This window comes from Erinaceus europaeus, chromosome 20 (assembly GCF_950295315.1).
Source record: "Erinaceus europaeus chromosome 20, mEriEur2.1, whole genome shotgun sequence".
NCBI lineage: Eukaryota > Metazoa > Chordata > Mammalia > Eulipotyphla > Erinaceidae > Erinaceus > Erinaceus europaeus.
The window spans coordinates 53,926,266-53,946,146 of NC_080181.1; the positions used below are offsets into that span (position 1 = coordinate 53,926,266).

Here is a 19,881-nt window from a genome sequence, read left to right on the forward strand (position 1 = left end):
AGTGGCTCCCGAATATGGGAGAAGTACATAAATATTGTTAACTGTAAACCCTATCGATTTGATCCTGGGCCCATGTTCAGCACAGGAGCCTGTGCAATCTCTGCATCCCTGTAGGTCTGAGCTCACATTCTGAGGCCACGGCTAGGGACATTCCAGGCTGCACTCATTTCAGGACCCATCCTCCTCAGGTGGAAGGTAGATTACATTATCCAACCTCCATTCAGAGAATGGAACAGTCTCTGTCTACTCTTGTTGATCCATATTGAGGGCAAGGTCCTTTAGGGGCCCACAAAGGGCTCCATTATGTTGTTCCTGATGGAGATGACCAGTGACAGTGGCGAGATCTGTTAGAGGTTTAAGCCCATCAGGTCTGTGTGGGAATCCCAGGACTCCCTGACTAGGGCCCCACGTGATGGGGTGGCCTGGTAGTGGGTAAAGAGTCATCATTAACGTATGCCAGTCTATATGAAGACCTGAAATAAGCCTCTGGTGTTATCACTGATGAGGATTACACGCTGTCACACACAGTGGACCAAGTACTGTTGTCAGCTGTATCATGTGACCTCTCTGTCTCTGCATATGCTCAGCACCTTCATGAAGAGGCGTTACCTGTACTGTGGTTACTGTCTCCATTAGACAGGCCAGAAAACTCGCTGCACCTCAGCACCGAGACTGAGGCACCGGCATCTGGGCTCAGGCTCTCTCTTTATATCCTCTGGTCTCTGTAATTCTGACTGTGATAAGACCCCAGTACTCCTTGCTCCTGGCTCTTTTGCATACGTGGGGTGGGGGCGTTCCATCAGCAGGCTCAGGCTATTAAAGGACCCCCTTCCTTCTCTGTATCCCTTTTTGTCTGCTTTTTTTTTTTTTTAATCTCCTCTATTTTTTTCCTTGGCTGACGCCATCCTAGCGGCGGCTGCGATTCCAAATGGGATGAGGTCAGATTTCTTCAATCTGCTCTAACTTCTCCATTACGTAGTTAATGCAAGTCTATCTTAAAATATATTTTAATAGACTTTTTTTAAAAAAAAATCTCTTCTCCCTTGAGTTGCTAGAAAATGTCCTGAGGTTTTCGTCCGTAGAATGATCTTATTTTCTGCACTAAACTGTCTATTAATGCCTTCCATTTGGCTTTTAATTTAGAGACTGTATTTTCCATCTCAGTAATACAGTCTCCTTGGAGCTCTTATTATTCTCTACTTATGCCTTTTGCTACACATTCAATAATGCAGTATATATACTCTTGATTCTTTTCTGAGAATTGAGTAATAAAAAAAAAAAAACCCAGCTTGTCCTTTTCTTGCCAGTAAATCTTTGATAGAAAGATACTTGTTTTTAGAGTGCCGGCCATTTTAATTGCAGTGTCTGTGCAAAGATGTGTTACAACACCTTTCTTCTGCTGGTGTTTCTTTTAAAACTATATCTTTCTTCTATTTATTTATTGGATAGAGGCAGAGAAACCAGAGAGGAAAGGGGGAGACAGGGAGAGAGAAAGAGACACCTGTAGCCTTGCTTCACTGCTTATGATGCCTTCTCCCCAGCAGGTGGGGACTGGAGGGTTTGAACCCCAGTCCGTGTGCATTATAACATGGGTACTTAACCAGGTGTGCCACCACCCAGCCCCATCTGCAGATGTCTCTGGAAAGTGTTCAGTGTTACTTAGCTTTATAGAAAGGGAGAAGCTTTGCAGAAGTTGCTGTTGGTCTTTTCTGGCAGACAATAGTCTCTGGTTGCATGCAACATTGTTTGGGAAGAAAATTAGAGGACCTTCAAGGTCTGAAGTCTGAGTAGGTGCCCCACATGGAGCTGGGACCTCTGAAGACAACAGCGGCTGCTGGGGAGGCAGAGAACCATGGTCTGGGGAGGATAAAATGAGGGGGCGTTTGCCCATCTGGGCCACAGCTTTGGGACTTTGTTTATACATTCTCATAGAATCCCTCTCCCCACCAGCAAAGGTTTGGGATTTTTTTTTTTTTTTTACTTATTTATTTTGGGTAGGGAATGAAAGAAATTGATAGGGGAGGAGGAGTTAGAAAGAGAGAGACGCCCCCCCCCCGTCTTCTCCTCCTCTCTCCATTTCTCTCTGTCCTATCTAACAACGGTGACATCAATAACAACAACAATAATAACTATAACAACAATAAAAGACGAGACAGCAAGGGCAACAAAAAGGAAAAATACAAATAAATAAATATAAAAAATAAGAAAGGGAGAGAGAATGAGAGACGCCTGTAGCCTGCCTCATCTCTTGTGAAGCTCCCCACCCCCCACCCCTGCAGGTAGGGGTCTGCGCCTTGAACCAGGGTCCTCATACATAGTTAACACACGCACTTTATTTATTTTTAACTGTATTCGTGTTTTAATAGTGATTAACAAAGTTGTAACATAACAGGGATAGAGTTCCACACAGCTTCCGCCACCAGAGTTCCATGTCCCCTCCCCTCCACTGGAAGCTTCCGGATTCTTTATCCCTCTGGGAGTCTGGACCGACAGACATTCTTTATGGGGTGCAGAAGATGGAACCAGATACTCCACCAGCCAACCAGAAATTTGGGGTTTAGCTCATGTATGAAGTGTAGCCCTGGGGGGCCCGGGCCATGGTGCACCTCGTTGAGCTTAGCGTACATGTTACAGAGCACAAGGACCCAGGTTCGAACCCCTGGTCCCCACCTGCAGGGGGAAAGCTTTGCAAGTGGTGGAGCAGGGCTGCAGGTGTCTCTCTGTCTCTCTCCCTCTCTATCTCCTCCTCCCCCTCTTAATTTATGGCTGTCTCTATCCAATAAATAAAGATAATAATAATAGGACAGACTTTAAAATAAATAAAGTGTAACCTTAGGCTGCAGTGGCCCATGATGGCAAGGTTCTGATCAGCTAGAGAGGGGAGTTCACTCGGGAGGGATCAGATAAAGCAAACTCACAGAGGCTTTTTTTATTCAAAGTCAAAAATTTTTAACTTAGATTTTTTAAAAATGCCATCAAATATTTTTACAAAAAAAGTTTACTTTTATTGACAAGAAACACAGTCAAACAAACAAATTATACCTACAAGGACTATATGCAGGTGAATGATTGGTAAAGATTTCTTTGATTATTTTTGTCAGAACTCCACTCGGCTCTGGCATATGTCAGTGCTGGGGATTGAACCTGGGCTTTTGGCAGGTAGCCCTGTGCTGAGTTATCCCATGGGCTCAATGAAGTGGAAATGAAAAAAAAAACAAACAAACAAACAAAAAAAACACTACTTAGAAAATTTCCAAGATGTGGTTTGAGGTAGATTAGTTAAAAAGCAGATTCAATAAAATGCAAGATATTGAAATGGGGTATTGATATGGACCGTATTCTGAATTACATTGATAGAAAAATTGAAAATATGAAAATCAAGTTCTATGCAGGACAAAATGTATATAAATAATAGATTGGTTTAATGGAAGTTTTAGACTTATCTTTGATTTCCTTGTTAGGTGATAGAAGAGAGTCAATATTCAAAGGGACAATAGGTGCTGTTAAAGACATCGAACTTTAATATTGATAAATGACATATGAAAGAGTAAAAATATAATTTTGTGTCTGAATATTAAAAAAATTGGCAGACTTATAAACTGCTAAGGGATTTATATTTTTAATGATTATCTTTAACCCACTTTTTCTTGTATGGAGTTGGTTGAAAGTTTTGTGCTTTATGGATAACTTTACAGAGATCCATCACTAATATATATATATATTTTTTTTCCATTGGCACATTTTAGCACCAGTATCTTAAACAGGATGCTACCTCTGCTTTCATGGCTAAGTTTTCACCAGAAGTCATCACTGTGTGCTCCGTATTTCATGTCCTCCCTTAATCATTAAGCATTTTTTATAAGGCTTTTGAGAATTTGACTTCTAAGTTGAACGTGGGAGGCAGGGAGAGACCATCTGTATAACCAATTATTTTTATATGATATAAGAGCAAAATGAATATAATAGTGTAGAAATGGTAATAAAGAGAAATTAATGGTTGAGGGTAAAACAGGACAGCCACTTACCAAGACCTCACGGGGAACTGGTGGTCAGAGTCCCTTTAATCAGGGTCTTCAGGGATACCACCTGAGGACACCAGTCATTGTGTGAAATAAATGGACTTACTATATCTGGAATCTGAAAAATATTTTTACATTCTAACAGTGCTGTCATGGTGGCCACGGCTGTGTGGTCTTGTGTGTAGGAACTGACTGTAGCCAACCAATATGGCACCTACAATGGGCTTTAGTCCCCCAAGGGTCTGTCCTTCATTTGATCTTCACAGAGCACTTGGCTTGTTCTTTGCTGCAGGGCGGGGTTCTGCAAGCTCAGCCAACTTGTTGCTTACCCTGAGCAAGAAGGAATGGGGTTCCTGTCCTTATTCTCTCTGTCTTCTCTCAGTCTACCAGTGAGGTGACAGACCGAGCTCAGCAGAGGCCACTGGGCTCACTTGACATCCCCCCAAATAGCATGAAGTAGAGCACCCAGAAGAAACAAAACAAAAAAAATGAGTGCAACCAAAGACTCAGGTCGTCAGCACAGGGGACAAATTCTTCTGATAGTTGGCTCTCCCTTTAAAAATAAGTCTTTTCTATTGACTGAAGAACAATGGCTTGGATGCACCTGTTAACACCCATCCCTGTTCTTTGGGGAAACAATTACAGAAGGCAGACCTCCCACCTTCTGCACCCCATAATGACCCTGGGTCCACACTCCCACGGGGTTAAAGAATAGGAAAACTATCAGGGCACAGGATGGGATATGGAGCTCTGGTGGTGGGAATTTTACCCCTCTTATCCTATGGTCTTGTCAGTGTTTCCATTTTATAAATAGAAAAATTTTAAAAAAAGAATACAGAAAAAAATAATTAATACAATTTTTTAAAAATAGTAAGAACTTGTTAAACATCTCTTTCCCCCTCCTACTGCCGCTTGTTTGCAGAGGAACGGACTTGGCTCAAGGCTGAGGTAAGGGTTGGTTTCTCTGGGCAAACAGGTGTCCTGACATAGAGCAAATTGAATTTTCAAGCAGACAAAATAAAATGCAGGGATTTTCATTTCCCTTTTATCCTTTTACCAAGAAATTCCTTTCAGTGGGTATGGTACTTTCCACTTTGGGATATTTTGTGTCTTCTTCTTTATTTTGTGTCTTCTTCTTTATTTCTCTCTCTCTCTCTCTCTCTCTCTCTCTCTCTCTCTCTCTCGCTCTCTCTCTCTCTCTCTCTCTCTCTCACACACACACACACACACACACACACACACACACACACACACACACACACACACACACACACTTAATTTTGTTTCCCACCAGGCTTATTGTTAAGCTCATGAAGCCTCCCTACTGCAGGTCTTGGCAGTGGTATGAACCCAGGCCTTCTCCCATGGTAAGGTGTTCACTCTACCGGGTGAAGCACCAGCCAGCAATCTCTGCAATCTCACTTTTAAAAAAATATTTATTTATTTATTTCCTTTTATTGTTTTACTGCCCTGGTTGTTTTATTGTTGTACTCATTACTGTTATTGTTATTGATGTTGTTGTTGGATAGGACAGAGAGAAATGGAGAGAGGAGGGAAATACAGAGAGGGGAGAGAAAGACAGACACCTGCAGATCTGCTTCACTGCCTGTGAAGCGACTCCCCTGCAGGTAGGGAGCCGGGGACTCGAACCGGGATCCCTATACTGGTCTTTGTGCTTTGAGCCAGGAGTGCTTAATGCAATCCCACTTTTCACTGGGACACTTATAGTCTATCATTTATTTATTTATTTATTTAGATTTTTTTTGCTGTCATCCTGCTATTGTCTTTTTAAAAAATATTTATTTATTTGTTATAGGATAGAGACAGAAAGAAATTGAGAAGGGAGGGGGAGATAGGGAGAGAGACAGAGAGACACCTGCAGCCCTGCTTCACCACTTGTGAAGCTTTCCCCCTGTAGGTGGGGACGAGGGGCTTGAACCCAGGTCCTTGTGCACTGTGATGTGTGTGCTTAACCAGGTGTGCCTGCTGCCGTCTTTATCACTATCATGTGAATGTAAAAACAATCTATTTTCAAATCAAATGCAATCCTTCCCTCTAGAGTCTTCTAGATGTGGTAGGTTATTTTTTGTCACCGTTGGGACTTCAGAGCTGGACACTGACAATTTTCAAATAGAGAGAGACTGTCGCAGGGAGAGGGAAAGAGAGACGCCATGGCAACTTTCTCCAGTGGGACGGGCCCAGGCTGGAATCTGGGTTGCTTACATGTCAAGAGCAGGAAACTACCCTTGCTGTTGTTCAAATGTTCTCTCTCTTTTTTTAATTTAAGTAAATTGTACTTTGTAGTCATGAAGGCCCCGGGAGCATATCAAATCCTCTTTTATTAAAGAGGGGTGAAAAATGGAGTCTACTGTGTGTGGATATCAAGAAGACATCCAAACACACCTTTCCATTACATGCCTAAGTGTATGAGGGAAAGAAAAGTGATCTCATTTCACACAGAGGAATTCCTGGCTGAGGGGGCTGGATGGTGGCACACCCAGTTAAGCACACATACTGCAAAGTGCAAGGATGCAGGTTCGAGCCCCCGGCTCCCCACCTGCAAGCGGGGAGGGGGCTTCACCATTGGCAAAGCAGGTCTGTAGGTCTCTATCTTCCCTCTCCCCTCAATTTCTCTTTGTCCTACCTAATAAAATGGAAAAAAAAAAAGTTGGTCTCCAGGAGCAGTGGATTTGTAGTGCCAACACCAAGGTCCAGTGATAACCTTAACCCTCCAGTTCTGATATTGGGGTGAGACTGTTCCTAGCTCATAGGACTCCCTAGTTCCACTTCAGGTAGTGAGCTTCCCAACAAAGCCACCGAGCCCAGATATAGACCAGGGCCCAGTGAGACAGAACACGGGCACATGCACCCACAGGGTGAGGGAAAATCTATACCTTAAAGTAAAAAGTAAAAGTGCACAACAGTCTGCAGTGGGTGACACATTAATTGCAGCAAGCAAGTGGAAAGACCTAAAATAGACACCATCAAGTACTTAAATCATTTCTACTTAGACCTAGATACCCTCCTCACCGACCTCCTGTTTCACTTCCTTCAATCACTGTAAGCCTAACCCTGTCAGACAAAGTACGGACTTCAAAGCTGGATAAGGGCAAGAGACAGGCACACTTTAATGATGGCTCTGTTGGTCATCTATCAGGCCACCCCATCACCTGGGGCCCTAGTCAGGGAATCCTGGGATTCCCACACAGACACGATAGGCTTAGACCTCTAACAGATCCCTCTCTCCACCATCCCTGGTCGTCTCCATTAGGAGCAACATCATAAACCCTCTTGTGGGCCTCTACAGGATCTTGCCCTCAGTGTAGAACAACAGTGGCAGAAACTGCCTCTCTCTCCAAAGGGAGGCTGGGTCAGCCGACTCTGCCCCTCAAGGGAGACCGGTCCTGACATGAGTGCAGCCTAGAATGTTCCTAGCCATGACCTTGGGACATAAGTTCACACCTACAGGTGTGCAGAGGATACACAGGCTCCAGTGTTGAATATGGACTCCCGGTCACATGAGTGGGGTTGACAGTTAGCAATATTTATATACTTTTCCCATATTTGGGAGCTACTCTCTGCCCTGATTCAGCTTTCTAGTCCTATTCCCAACTCTGACACCATCTTTCCAGACAATACCTTTAGCCCATCTGTATGTTAGCTGTCAGGCTCTGGCTAAAAATCAGTAAAGTCATGGGCCCCTTGGAATATACTGAAAATAGACTTCCTAGCTCCTTCCAACATGCAGACCCCAAATATCATATGCTATATTTTTTAATATTTATTTATTTATTTATTTATTTATTTATTTGTGAGAGGGGATAGGAGGAGAGAGAATGGACTAGACATCATTCTGGTACATGTGCTGCCAGGGACTGAACTGAGAACCTCATGCTTGAGAGTCCAGTGCTTTATCTACTGCGCCACCTCCCGGACCACTGCTATATTCTTACCCTTAGGTTCCTGCTTATTTAAAAAAAAATGTCTGCCTTATATCTTAATGCTTTTCAGCCACAAATCTGAGATGCTACCTTGATGCCAACCTGACTTTCCTGGGCAGAAAACCTCGCCACTATGTCTTGCAACCCCAGCTCCCCAAAGCCCTACATCAGTAGGGAAAGATAGAAACAGGCAGGGGGCGGGGGCAGGGAGGGGTAATAGATTGACCTGCCAAAATCAGTCCACATTTAGCTGAGAAGCAATTACAGAAGTCAGACCTTCCATCTTCTGCACCCCATAAAGATTCTCCTCCCAGAGGGATAAAGAATGGGAACCCTGCAGTGGAGGGGGTGGGATACAGAGCTGGTGGGGAGAAGTGTTTGGAATTTTACCCCTCTTATCCCACAGTCTTGTCCATCACTATTAAGTCATTAATACAAAAAATTAAAAAAGAGAGAAAGAAAGAAAGAAGGAATAAAATGAAAGTCAGCATTGATAAAGGGCCTGAAGTCCATGGCCAGAGGCTTAAACCCAGGCCCCTAGTAGCACCCCACCCACCCCTGTGGCCCCAGTCACCTTGAGCTGCTCTGTTTCCCCGCCAGGGTCTCCAATTTGGGACCAGTCAGCTGGAAGAGATGGGCGCCATGTTCTGCCTGGGCCTCCTCTTCCTGGAACTCAAGTCAGCCAGCTGCAGCCACCAGTTCCTGTCCCGTGCTGTCACTCTGCTGGACGCCCACAGGGATGCCCTGGACTACCACCTGCAGCGGTGAGTTGCACACGGGGGGGCGGGCGTGGGGGCACACGGAGGCCTCCGTGCGTCCATAGGCAAAGAGCCCGGGGATCTTTGGGAAAGAGGGAACATGGTGGAGCTGTGGAAGGGTGTGAGGGTGGAGAGGTCCCTGGAGTCGCTCCAGGGCATGCTCCCCTCTGGATGGAGTCAGAGACGGTGCTGTCTGCCTGGTCTTAGAAACGTGCTTTCGCTGTAAGATTTGATTGTGGTGAAGAAGATACAGCCACTGACAGATGCTCGTCTTGCCAGTCACGAGTGTGTGTGTGTGTGTGTGTGTGTGTGTGTGTAGGGGAGGGTTGTACACACACTCACAGATAAGGTTCTAAACTATAACTCAGAAAAAAAAATCCACTGCCAAGACCTAGGCTCTCGGGGAGCAGGGCTCAGTGCTCCAGTCTTACCAGCAGTCCTCCTCCGTCTCAGGAGATGAGAGGAGGGGCCAGCAGAAGAAAGCTCACCTCACATTGCTCCAGGCGCCCTGAATCATGGCCCAGAGAAGACAAAAGATGGGTCATGACAGCTGGGAGAGAGTCCAGACAGGGAACAGGGAACAGGGAGGCCTGTGAACCATAGGAGCCCCGGTGACGCCTTTCGCCGTACAAACGTACAGAGATATTTTAGACTTGGCCCACACACATCCCTGGGGGTGGGAAGGGGGCTAAAGTGGCCCTGAACACTAAGACAGGATGGAGAACCTTGGAGTGAGTCACGTGAGAGGGCTGAGCCGTTCGTTCCCCTCAGTCCAAGGGGGGGGGGGAGGCCTGGCTGGGTGCAGCTGATGTGGGTAGCGGCCTCTGTCTCTGCTGGTGGGTGATGGAGGCAGGCATGGGTACTGGCGCCATCTTGCCTCTAGCTCAGTTTCATTAATCCCGAGTCACCCCCACCAAGGTGGGCGAGGCCGCCCTGCCAGCCTGATTTCCCACTCAGTGGACAGTCAAGTGTGGAAAGATCTAGCAACCCGAATGAAGACTGCTGTGGGCGGGTCCAAGCTCCCCGTGACTTAATCACCCAGATGCAGTCATGAGCTTGCTCTTCTCGCTGGGCTGGCAACCGAGCAGAGATGCTGGAGACTGCGGTACACCCAGCTCTCCTCCCTCCTCCAGGGCTGCCGCATGCAGGGCTTCTGTTCTGACATCACGTCCCCTTCCTTCCTTCCTTCCATCTGCCCCCGCCCTCCGGCAGCCCTCAGCTCAGCTCAGCTCAGGCATGTTTGGTGGCGCTGCAGGATCTCCCGTCTGACAGCAAGCGCCAGGATCTATTATTTCATTATTTCAACGGGTCTTCCCATCCCTGCCTCTGCGGAGAGCCTGCTAGCCCAGGCACGGGCAGGCCTGCCTTGGCTTTCTTTCTCTCTGTTCCCTGTCTCCCACCCTCTCCCGGGCTGCTCGTTGAGGGAAGATTGAGCAGACCTGGCATTGTTTTCCCTCCCAGAATTGATTGTGCCCGTCTTGTCTGATCCAGTGCGGTGAGGATTAGTTGCCTGTAAACCGTAACAAGAAGAAATTTATCAAAGGGGAATGCCTTTTCTAATTCCGGTCTGAGGAATCTGCTGTCGGGCCCCAAACACAATGGCTGCCGTGTGGGCCTTCCTTAGAAGACAATTGTACCTGTGCCACCCTCCACCCACACACCTGGCTGTGAGGTTTTCCTGGGCATCCAGCCCAGATAGACTCAATCCTTTGGTTCCCCCTGACCTTTAGCTCTTCAGAGATTGGTACAGCTCCTTAAGGGCAGGCAGCCAACATCCGTCGGTTGCAGTGTCCCTGTGTAGTGTGGACTTGAATCAAATGCGGGAGGCATGGAGATGGGGAAGACCACAGGACAGAAAGAAGCCAGCCTTATATCCCAAACACTTGTAGTGATATATATATATATCTACAATAAAACAACAAGAGTGACAAAGGGAATAAATAAATATTATATATATAAAATATTTATTTATTCCCTTTGTCACTCTTGTTGTTTTATTGTAGTTAGTATTGTTATTGATGTCGTCGTTGCTGGATAGGACAGAGAGAAATGGAGAGAGGAGGGGAAGACAGAGAGGGAGGAAAGAAAGAAAGACACCTGCAGACCTGCTTCACCGCCTGTGGGGACCCAGATCCACCTGCAGGGCTAGAACCCCGATCTTTGTGCACTGTAGCGCGTGCACTTAGCTAGATGTGCTACCATGCGGCCCCGGAAGGCTTCTTTGATCACACAGAAGGGAAGGCTAGAGAAGGTATGGGAGGCTCTCAGATAAAAGTGTGCCTCAAAGAATTGCAAGAGGGAGTCGGGCGGTAGTGCAGCGGGTTAAGGGCACGTGGCACAAAGTGCAAGGACCAGTGTAAGGACCCCAGTTCGAGCCCCCAGCTCCCCACCTGCAGGGGAGTCGCTTCACAGGTGGTGAAGCAGGTCTGCAGGTGTCTGTCTTTCTCTCCCCCTCTTGTCTTCCCCTCCTCTCTCCATTTCTCTCTGTCCTATCCAACAACAACGATAACATCTATAACAACAATAGTAACTACAACAACAATAAAAAAAAAAAAAGGGCAACAAAAGGGAAAGTAAATAAATATAATTTAAAAAAGAAAATACATTTAAAAAACTGCAAGAAAGAGGTGATCCCTCCCCCATCCCCACCTTGCGCCCGGTAGACAGTTTGGCTGTGCTGTAGACATCTTGCATTCTGACAATAAGCTTCATGCCTCATTTGCCACAAAAGCAATTCACGTGTGGACAGCACACCTTCCCTCACGAGCAGAGACAGAGCGGAAGCCTGGATGCCTGCCTGGTGCTGGTAGAAGCATCAAGTGTAGCCTCAGTCTCTCTGCTGGGGGGAGGTCCCCCTTTCTCTGCCTTCCCCCTCCTTCTCCATTTCAGATATGTCTGTTGGCTCACTGGGGCAGCCTCATCCTCTCTCCTCCCCTCTTCCTTTCTGCCTTCTGCCAGAACCTCTACCCAGAAATGACTCCTGTGCACGTGGCCGGAATCCTACGCCGCTCCCTCCGGAGGCGCTGTTTATCTGGGTGACGGGTCTTTTGCCAAGTCATTTAGCAGTTTTTGCAGAGTCCGCTGCTGTTCATCTCGATTTGCGTCCTGCCACCGCCTCCCGCCTGTCTCCGCTGAGCTTCCCTTCCTCCACTCGCACCTGCATCACTAGTGGGCCGGAGCTCAGACCGCCGAGCTGAGCCTCTGTGCAAGGACCCGGGTTTGAGCCCCCCGGTCGGTCCCTGACTGCGGGGGGGGGGGGGGAAGCTTTGCGAATGGTGAAGCAGGGCTGCAGGTGTCTCCCTCCCTCTCCATCACCCCATTCCCTCTTGATTTCTGTTTCTTTCTTTCCTTCTGTGTTTTTTTTTAATTTAGATATTTTATTTATTTATGAGAAAGATAGGAGAGAGAAAGAACCAGGCACCACTCTGGCACATGTGCTGCTGGGGATCAAACTCGGGACCTCATGCCTGAGAGTCCAAAGCTCCATCACTGTGCCACCTCCCAGACCACTTGATTTCTGTTTCTATCCAATAAGTAAATAAAGATCATACAAGGAAAAAAAAGTCCACCCAGAGTGATGAAGCTGCAGTGACAAAGAAAAAAGAAAGAGAAAATCTGTAAAAATATCTCTCATAGATAGATAGGACAGTTTGTAACTAAAATGCATCCTCGAGGGGTTGGGAGAGAGCATATTCCCAAGGACACAAAGGAGAAGCCTGGTGTTCGAGCCCCAGCACCATAGTGCAATAGTGGAAGCTCCCTGGACAGAACATTGCTGATCCCTCTAACCCTCTTTGTCTGTATTAAAATGTTTGAAGATCAAATGAAATCAAACCCACTGGGAGCTGTGGGAGAACCCAGCCTCCCCCACACACAGTGAAAGGTACTTGCTTCCTGGTCAAGGGTGGGTTTGGACTGTGGGCTGATGGGAGCTCATGGTTTCCAAGTGTGACCAGTCCAGGGAAAACCAAACAGTGCCTGAGAGGAGGGCAAAGTAATGGCAGGGCACAAGGGACCAGGTTGATCATCTGATGCTGTCTCTCCTTTTCTTTCTTAAAATATATTTATTTATGGGAGTCGGGCGGTAGCGCAGCGGGTTAAGCGCAGGTGGCGCAAAGCGCAAGGACCGGCATAAGGATCCTGGTTCGGGCACCCAGCTCCCCACCTGCAGGGGAGTCGCTTCACAGGCAGTGAAGCAGGTCTGCAGGTGTCTATCTTTCTCTCCCCCTCTCTATCTTCCCCTCCTCCCTCCATTTCTCTCTGTCCTATCCAACAACGATGACATCAACGACAACAATAATAACTATAACAATAAAACAACAAGGGCAACAAAAGGGAATAAATAAAATAAATACTTAGTATTAATTAATTAATTTATTTATTTATTAATTCTTAGTATTATCCAATACTTATTATTGGATAGAGATAGGGAGAAATTGAGAGGGGATGGGGAGATAGAGAGGGAGAAAGACAGAGAGACACCTGCAGCCCTGCTTCACCACTCCTGGAGCTTTCCCCTTGCAGGTGGGGAGCAGGGGCTTGAACCTGGATCCTTGCACACTGTAATGTGAGCACTTCACCAGGTGCAACACCACCTGGCCCCTGAAGATTTTTTTATTTTTTAAAGATTTTTTAATTATCTTTATTTATTTATTGGATAGAGACCGTCAGAAATCAAGAGGAAGGGAGAGACAGAGAGGGAGAGAGACAGACAGACACCTGCAGCCCTGCTTCACCACTCACAAAGCTCTCCCCGTGCAGGTGGGGACCGGGGGCTGGAACCTGGGTCCTTGAGCATTCCAACATGTGCGCTCAATCAGTTGCACCACCACCTGGTCCTCTGAAGATTTATTTATTTTTTTTACAGAGCTCAGCTTTTATAGTGAAGCAATAACAGTGACTTTATTTCTCAGCTTAGACAGCAAAACATGTCAGCAGTGTCCAAAGTTGAACTCAGTGAAGTCGTGAAGACACAAGAACTTTTGTGGACTTTCCCTTCACCCAGCTGCGGCCTGCACTCAAGGTCAAAGCCACCTTGCCTGTCTGCCAGTGGTTTCTTTTTTTTATTATTTAAGAAAGGATTAATTAACAAAACCATAGGGTAGGAGGGGTACAACTCCACACAATTCCCACCACCCAATCCCCATATCCCACCCCCTCCCCCGATAGCTTTCCCATTCTCTGTCCCTCTGGGAGCATGGACCCAGGGTCATTGAGGGTTGCAGAAGGTGGAAGGTCTGGCTTCTGTCATTGCTTCCTCGCTGAACATGGGCATTGACTGGTCGATCCATACTCCCAGTCTGCCTCTCTCTTTCCCTAGTAGGATGGGTCTCTGGGGAAGCGGAGCTCCAGGACACATTGGTGGGGTCTTCAGTCCAGGGAAGCCTGGCCGGCATCCTGATGACACCTGGAACCTGGTGACTGAAAAGAGAGTTAACATACAAAGCCAAACAAATTGTTGAGCAATCATGGACCCAAAGCTTGGAATAGTGGAGAGGAAGTGTTAGGGAGGATACTCACTGCAAACTCTAGTGTACTTCTGCTTTCTTACTTTGGTGCCATACTCCAAACTCAGTCAATTTCTGCTTTGCGTTTCTACTTCTTTTTTTTTTTTTACATGCATAACATTCCCCAGATTCCCATTTAACAATACAACCCCCACTATTTCATTCATCATTTTTCATGGACCTGTATTCTCCCCACCCACCCACCCACCCCAGAGTCTTTTACTTTGGTGTAATACTCCAATTCCATTTCAGGTTCGACTTGTGTTTTCTTTTCTAATCTTGTTTTTCAACTTTGGCCTGAGAGTGAGATCATCCCATATTCATCCTTCTGTTTCTGACTTACTTCACTCAACATGAGTTTTTCAAGGTCCATCCAAGATCGGCTGAAAATGGTGAAGTCACCATTTTTTACAGCTGAGTAGTATTCCATTGTGTATATATACCACAACTTGCTCAGCCACTCATCTGTTGTTGGACACCTGGGTTGCTTCCAGGTTTTGGCTATTACAAATTGTGCTGCCAAGAACATATGTGTACACAGATCTTTTTGGATGGATGTGTTGGGTTCCTTAGGATATATCCCCAGGAGGGGAATTGCAGGGTCATAGGGTAGGTCCATTTCTAGCCTTCTGAGAGTTCTCCAGACTGTTCTCCACAGAGGTTGGACCCATTGACATTCCCACCAGCAGTGCAGGAGGGTTCCTTTGACCCCACACCCTCTCCAGCATTTGTTGCTGTTACCTTTTCTGATGTATGACATTCTCACAGGAGTGAAGTGATATCTCATTGTTGTCTTGATTTGCATTTCCCTGACAATCAGAGACTTGGAGCATTTTTTCATGTGTTTCTCGGCCTTTTGGATCTCTTCTGTGGTGAATATTCTGTCCAAGTCCTCCCCCCATTTTTGGATGGGGTTATTTGTGCCAGTGGTTTCTATACAATCCCTGTGAATGAGTCCAAAAGTCAGAGCAAAGTGTTCTTGGGCCTTGTCCATCAGAACCAAAGGGATCCTCGTGGCAGTAAGCATACAGCGCGTTCCCTGGGTCTTAACTACCAGGACTGTACAGGCTTCCTCTTAAAATGACCTTACGATGTCGCTCAGGCCAGTGTCTCCACACATGTGCTATTCCGTGAGGTCACGTGGTGCGGGGTAGCCATCCTCCCCTCATCTCCCTCCTTCACCTTCCTCCCCTCCTCCTTTTTGGTCTCTTCCCCCTCCCATCCTCCTCTTCCCCCTTCTCCTTTCCATCCCCTCCCCCTCCTCCTCCTCCTCCTTCTCCCCCTCTTTCCCTCCTCCTCTTCCCCTGCCTTCTCCCCCTCCAATGCCTCCTTTTCGCCGCCTGTGTCTGCTTTGGCGAGGTTGACCTGTACCCCATTAAGTTCTTTCCTTTCCTCCCCACTGGCGTGATTGCTGAAGCTTGGTGCCAGCACTACAAATCCCTGGGTAGCCATTATTTTTCTCTTCCCCTTTCTGGTTTTTTTTTTTTTTTAACAATGCAGAGAGAAAACTGAGAGGGGTGGGGGTAGAGGGGTAGAAAGACAGAGAGACACCTGCAGGCCTGCCTCTCTGCTCACGAAGCTTACCCACCCTGCAGATAGGGGAGGCTGGGTTCGAACCCAGCTCCATGCACAGTATCCTGTGGGCTTAACCAAATCAGCCACCACCCTCTACCTTCCCAATCCCCAGAATTGTTTTCTGATTAATGAGGTTTTTTTTTAAGAGTTCCCTGTGTATTTTGCGCAACAGTCTGCCTCCTTCACAGGTGTTGCCTTTGAGCCGGGGGCTAGTGCTTTCATTGTCTACAGTGCCTTTCCCCGGGCTGAGATCACTCACTGTGATGACATCTAGCTTGGCATTTCTTCCTCTCTTCCTCCCTCCCTCCCTCCCTCCCTCCCTTCCTTCCTTCCTTCCTTCCTTCACCATTTTTTTTTATTATTTATAAAAAGGAAACACTGACAAAACCATAGTGTTAGAGGGGTACAACTCCACATGATACCCACCACCAGAACTCCATATCCCATCCCATCCCCTGATAGCTTTCCTATTCTCTATCCCTCTGGGAGTATGGACCCAGGGTCATTGTGGGTTGCAGAAGGTGGAAGGTCTGGCTTCTGTAATTGCTTCTCTTCTGAACATGGGCATTGACAGGTTGATCCATACTCCCAGCCTGTCTCTCTCTTTCCCTAGCGGGGTGGGGTTCTGGGGAAGAGGGACTCTAGGATACATTGGTGGGGTTGTCTGTCCAGGGAAGTCCAGTTGGCATCATGGTAGCATCTGGAACCTGGTGACTGAAAAAAGAGTTATCATATAAAGCCAAACAAATTGCTGACTAATCATGAACCTAAAGGCTGGAATAGTGCAGATGAAGAGTCAGGGGTCTCTGTTTTGTAGATAGCTAGTAGGACTATTTTAGTTCTATTCCAAAGGACCCATGACTATACTCATTTTTGTTTGTTTGTTTGTTTGTCATTTTTTCCCTGAGCCTGAAACCTGATATGTAGGTGGATCCACGTTATTTTCTGGGGAGATGATGTCATGGCTGGAAAAAGGAACAGAAAGCTGGATCAGGGAAGAGAGTAGCTCCCAATATGGGAAACAGTATGGGTATACATATTGTTGACTGTAAACCCCATTGCATTTCTTTCTTTAAGGATTGTGCCTTGTGCCTTTGGTGTTGTGTCTCAGAGATACAGGGTGCTTTGGGTTTTGTCACAGGCTGTCTTCTTTGTGTTCATATAGGTGGAAATGGGGTTGGTATCTTAACTCCCCTGCTTTGACCTCTTCTGATAATGTGCTTTGATATCATTTAGTATCTCAAAGGGGGATTTCCTGGTGCGTCTTCAATTCCTCCTCCTCTCTCAGTCTCACCCTCTTCATCCTCCTTCCTTTCATTTCCATTTCCATGCATGTTTTGTGTTCAGAATATTCACCTTGTCATGTAGATGACAAATATTTCCCCATCTCCTCTCAGGATTTCATGGAGTTTTTAAACACTGAGCGCTCAGATGTTTACATCCTTGTGCTGATCACATTCGTATGGGTTGCCTAGGAACCAACCTGAGGGCCTCACACTTGTGTGATTTTTCTGAGTCACCTGCCTGGCCTAGTAATTACCCCATATTTTTAGAACGAGAGAGAGAGAGAGAGAGAGAGAGAGAGAGAGACTGACACTGACACATGGCTCTGTTACCTGTACTGTTGTTGCATCTCTGCATCTCTGGGCGATATCCTTGGGGCCTATAGCCATGAACCCGGGGCCTCACACGGAGGGCATGCACTCTGCTCACTGAGTCCCCTCCCTGGCTGACACATCAAATGTTTGGTCAGCATCCCTTTTATTTCTGCCATCTGTAATAAAGCTACCTACCGCAGCCTCATGAATTTGTAAGCACTACAAACTCTGTGTGTGTGTGTGTGTGTGTGTGTGTGTGTGTGTGTGTGTGTGTGTGTGTGTGTGTCCACTGTTCATCGGAAATAGGTCGGTAAGGAATCTATTCCCATGACAATGTCTTTTTCACCTGTATTATGGAGTGATTCTTTATTTAAAATCGCTAAGCATCTTTCCTACCAACCAGGTTCTAAATGACTCTCTGTCACTGATCAGCGATGCCAGTCAGCGCAGCACATGGCATTTGCATGTGGTTGTATCTGAGCACACCTTTGTCTTCCTCATTGTATTTACCTTCCGCTCCTTTGGTCCACCTGGCAGGAGCACATGGGGTTTGGTATTGTCACTGGGTCACTTAGCTACATGCTGCTACCAGCATCACCACACAGTATCCCTTTAACAATAGGCTTAGCTGTTTGCTCTTCTTTATTTTCACTGCTGAACTTTGTAACGAGTTGCTTGCTGCCAAAAAGGGAATCTCTGGGGTTTAACTGGAGTGGCAATGAAAGGAAAGATACATTGTTTATTCACTGACAGATATTTTGTTATGCTAGTTAAATCTGTTTTTTTTAAAACAACAGTTTAAATTCTTTAATTTATTTATTTTAATGAGAGAAAGATACAGAGAGATAGAGAGACCAGAACACTGCTCAGCTCTGGCTTATGATGATGCTGGGGATTGAACCTGGGACTTTAGATCCTCAGGCATGAAAATCTGTTTGTATAACCATTATGCTGTCTCCCCAGCCCAGGTTTTTTTAAAATCCTTATTTATTTATTTATCTATTTATTTATTTATTTATTTATTTATTTATTTGATAGAGACAGCCAGAAATTGAGAGGGGCAGGGGTGACAGAGAGGGAGGGAGACAGAGACACCTGCAGCCCTGCTTCACCACTTCCAAAACTTTCCCCCTGCAGGTGAGAAAAGGACTTGAACCAGTGGCTGGAACCTGGGTTCCTACGCACAGTGACATGTGCACTCAACCTGGTACGCCACCACCCGGACCCCTGCTCCTCAGCTCTTTAGTGCTCACAAATAAAGCTCCTAAGAGCTCTTATCCTGCCCTTGTCTCTTACTTTCTCTGCAGCTCCTCCCAGACATCTCATCTTAAATTCCGTCATGTATTGTATTTAATTCCTTTTAGTTCTCATCTGTAATCATTCTGTAAGATCATGTCCTCGTCCTCATGTCTCAATATTGATTTATCCCACATTTTCCCCAGAGTATGCCTTCCTGAAAAGCGTTCTTTTTCAGTATAGTAAACCAATAGCATAGTTTTCCCTACAGATATAGTACTTGCTCTCTCCGACTTTAACATAGAATTCTGCTTTGCCTGCTGAGAGATTCCATTCAGACACTATAGCCATAACGCAGTTTACTCTGATATTCAATCTCATAAAATCCAACTGATTTTGCTTTCTCTATGTCTTACCCACCTTTTTTTTGACTTAATACTTGTACTGATTTTCTATTTGTTCTTCAACACAGAAACTACATTTTTTCACTCCTCAGAAAGATTTCTTTCTTTTTTAATATGTTTTATATTTATTTATTTTCCCTTTTGTTGCCCTTGTTGTTTCTTTATTGTTGTTGTAGTTATTACTGTTGTTATTATTGATGCCACTGTTAGATAGGACAGAGAGAAATGGAGAGAGGAGAGGAAGACAGAGAGGGGGATTGAAAGATAAAGACAGACACCTGCAGACCTGCTTCACCACCTGTGAAGAGACTCCCCTGCAGGTGGGGAGCCAGAGGCTCAAACCAGGATCCTTATGCCTCCGGTCCTTGCGCCTTGTGCCACGTGCCCTTAGTTTGTTTGTTTTTACCAGAGCACCGCTCAGTTCTGACTTATGGTGGTACTGAGATTTGAACCTGCAAATTAGAAGCCTCAGGCATAAGAGTCTCTCTGCATAGCCATTATGCTATCTACCCCTGCCCCTACATCTAGTGCCTTACACCTATTGACAACGGATTTCTTTTCCTCTCTCTCCTTTGCACTGGTTCAGCTCTCTCTCTTTATTTTTAATTTTTTATTAGCAATTTGATATTGATTTACACAATCACACATGTCAACAAGGGTATAATTCCACACCCTTTCCACCAGCAGAGTTCTGAATCCCAAGTCTCTCCACTGCAAACAGTTCTGCCAAAGTTGCAGACATGGTTTATTGTCATCTCTACAACTATCTGTCCACATTTGAACACAATTGCCCCCTTTTTCTTCCAGGTGCACTCCTCACTTCCCCTGCAAGCCACTCAGGAC

At 46.1% G+C, this 19,881-nt stretch overlaps 1 protein-coding gene across 1 annotated transcript in view; it reads left to right on the forward strand.

Annotated features, from left to right (window-relative positions):
- Positions 1–8,555: 8,555 nt before the first annotated feature.
- The window catches only part of LOC132534867 (cytosolic carboxypeptidase 4-like), a 172,792-nt gene continuing 161,466 nt past the window's right edge, over positions 8,556–19,881 (forward strand). Inside the window, exon 1 of the mRNA XM_060179381.1 lies at positions 8,556–8,724. Coding sequence (XP_060035364.1) covers positions 8,594–8,724 — 131 coding nt within the window. The 5' untranslated portion in view covers positions 8,556–8,593. The remainder of the gene's footprint in view (positions 8,725–19,881) is intronic.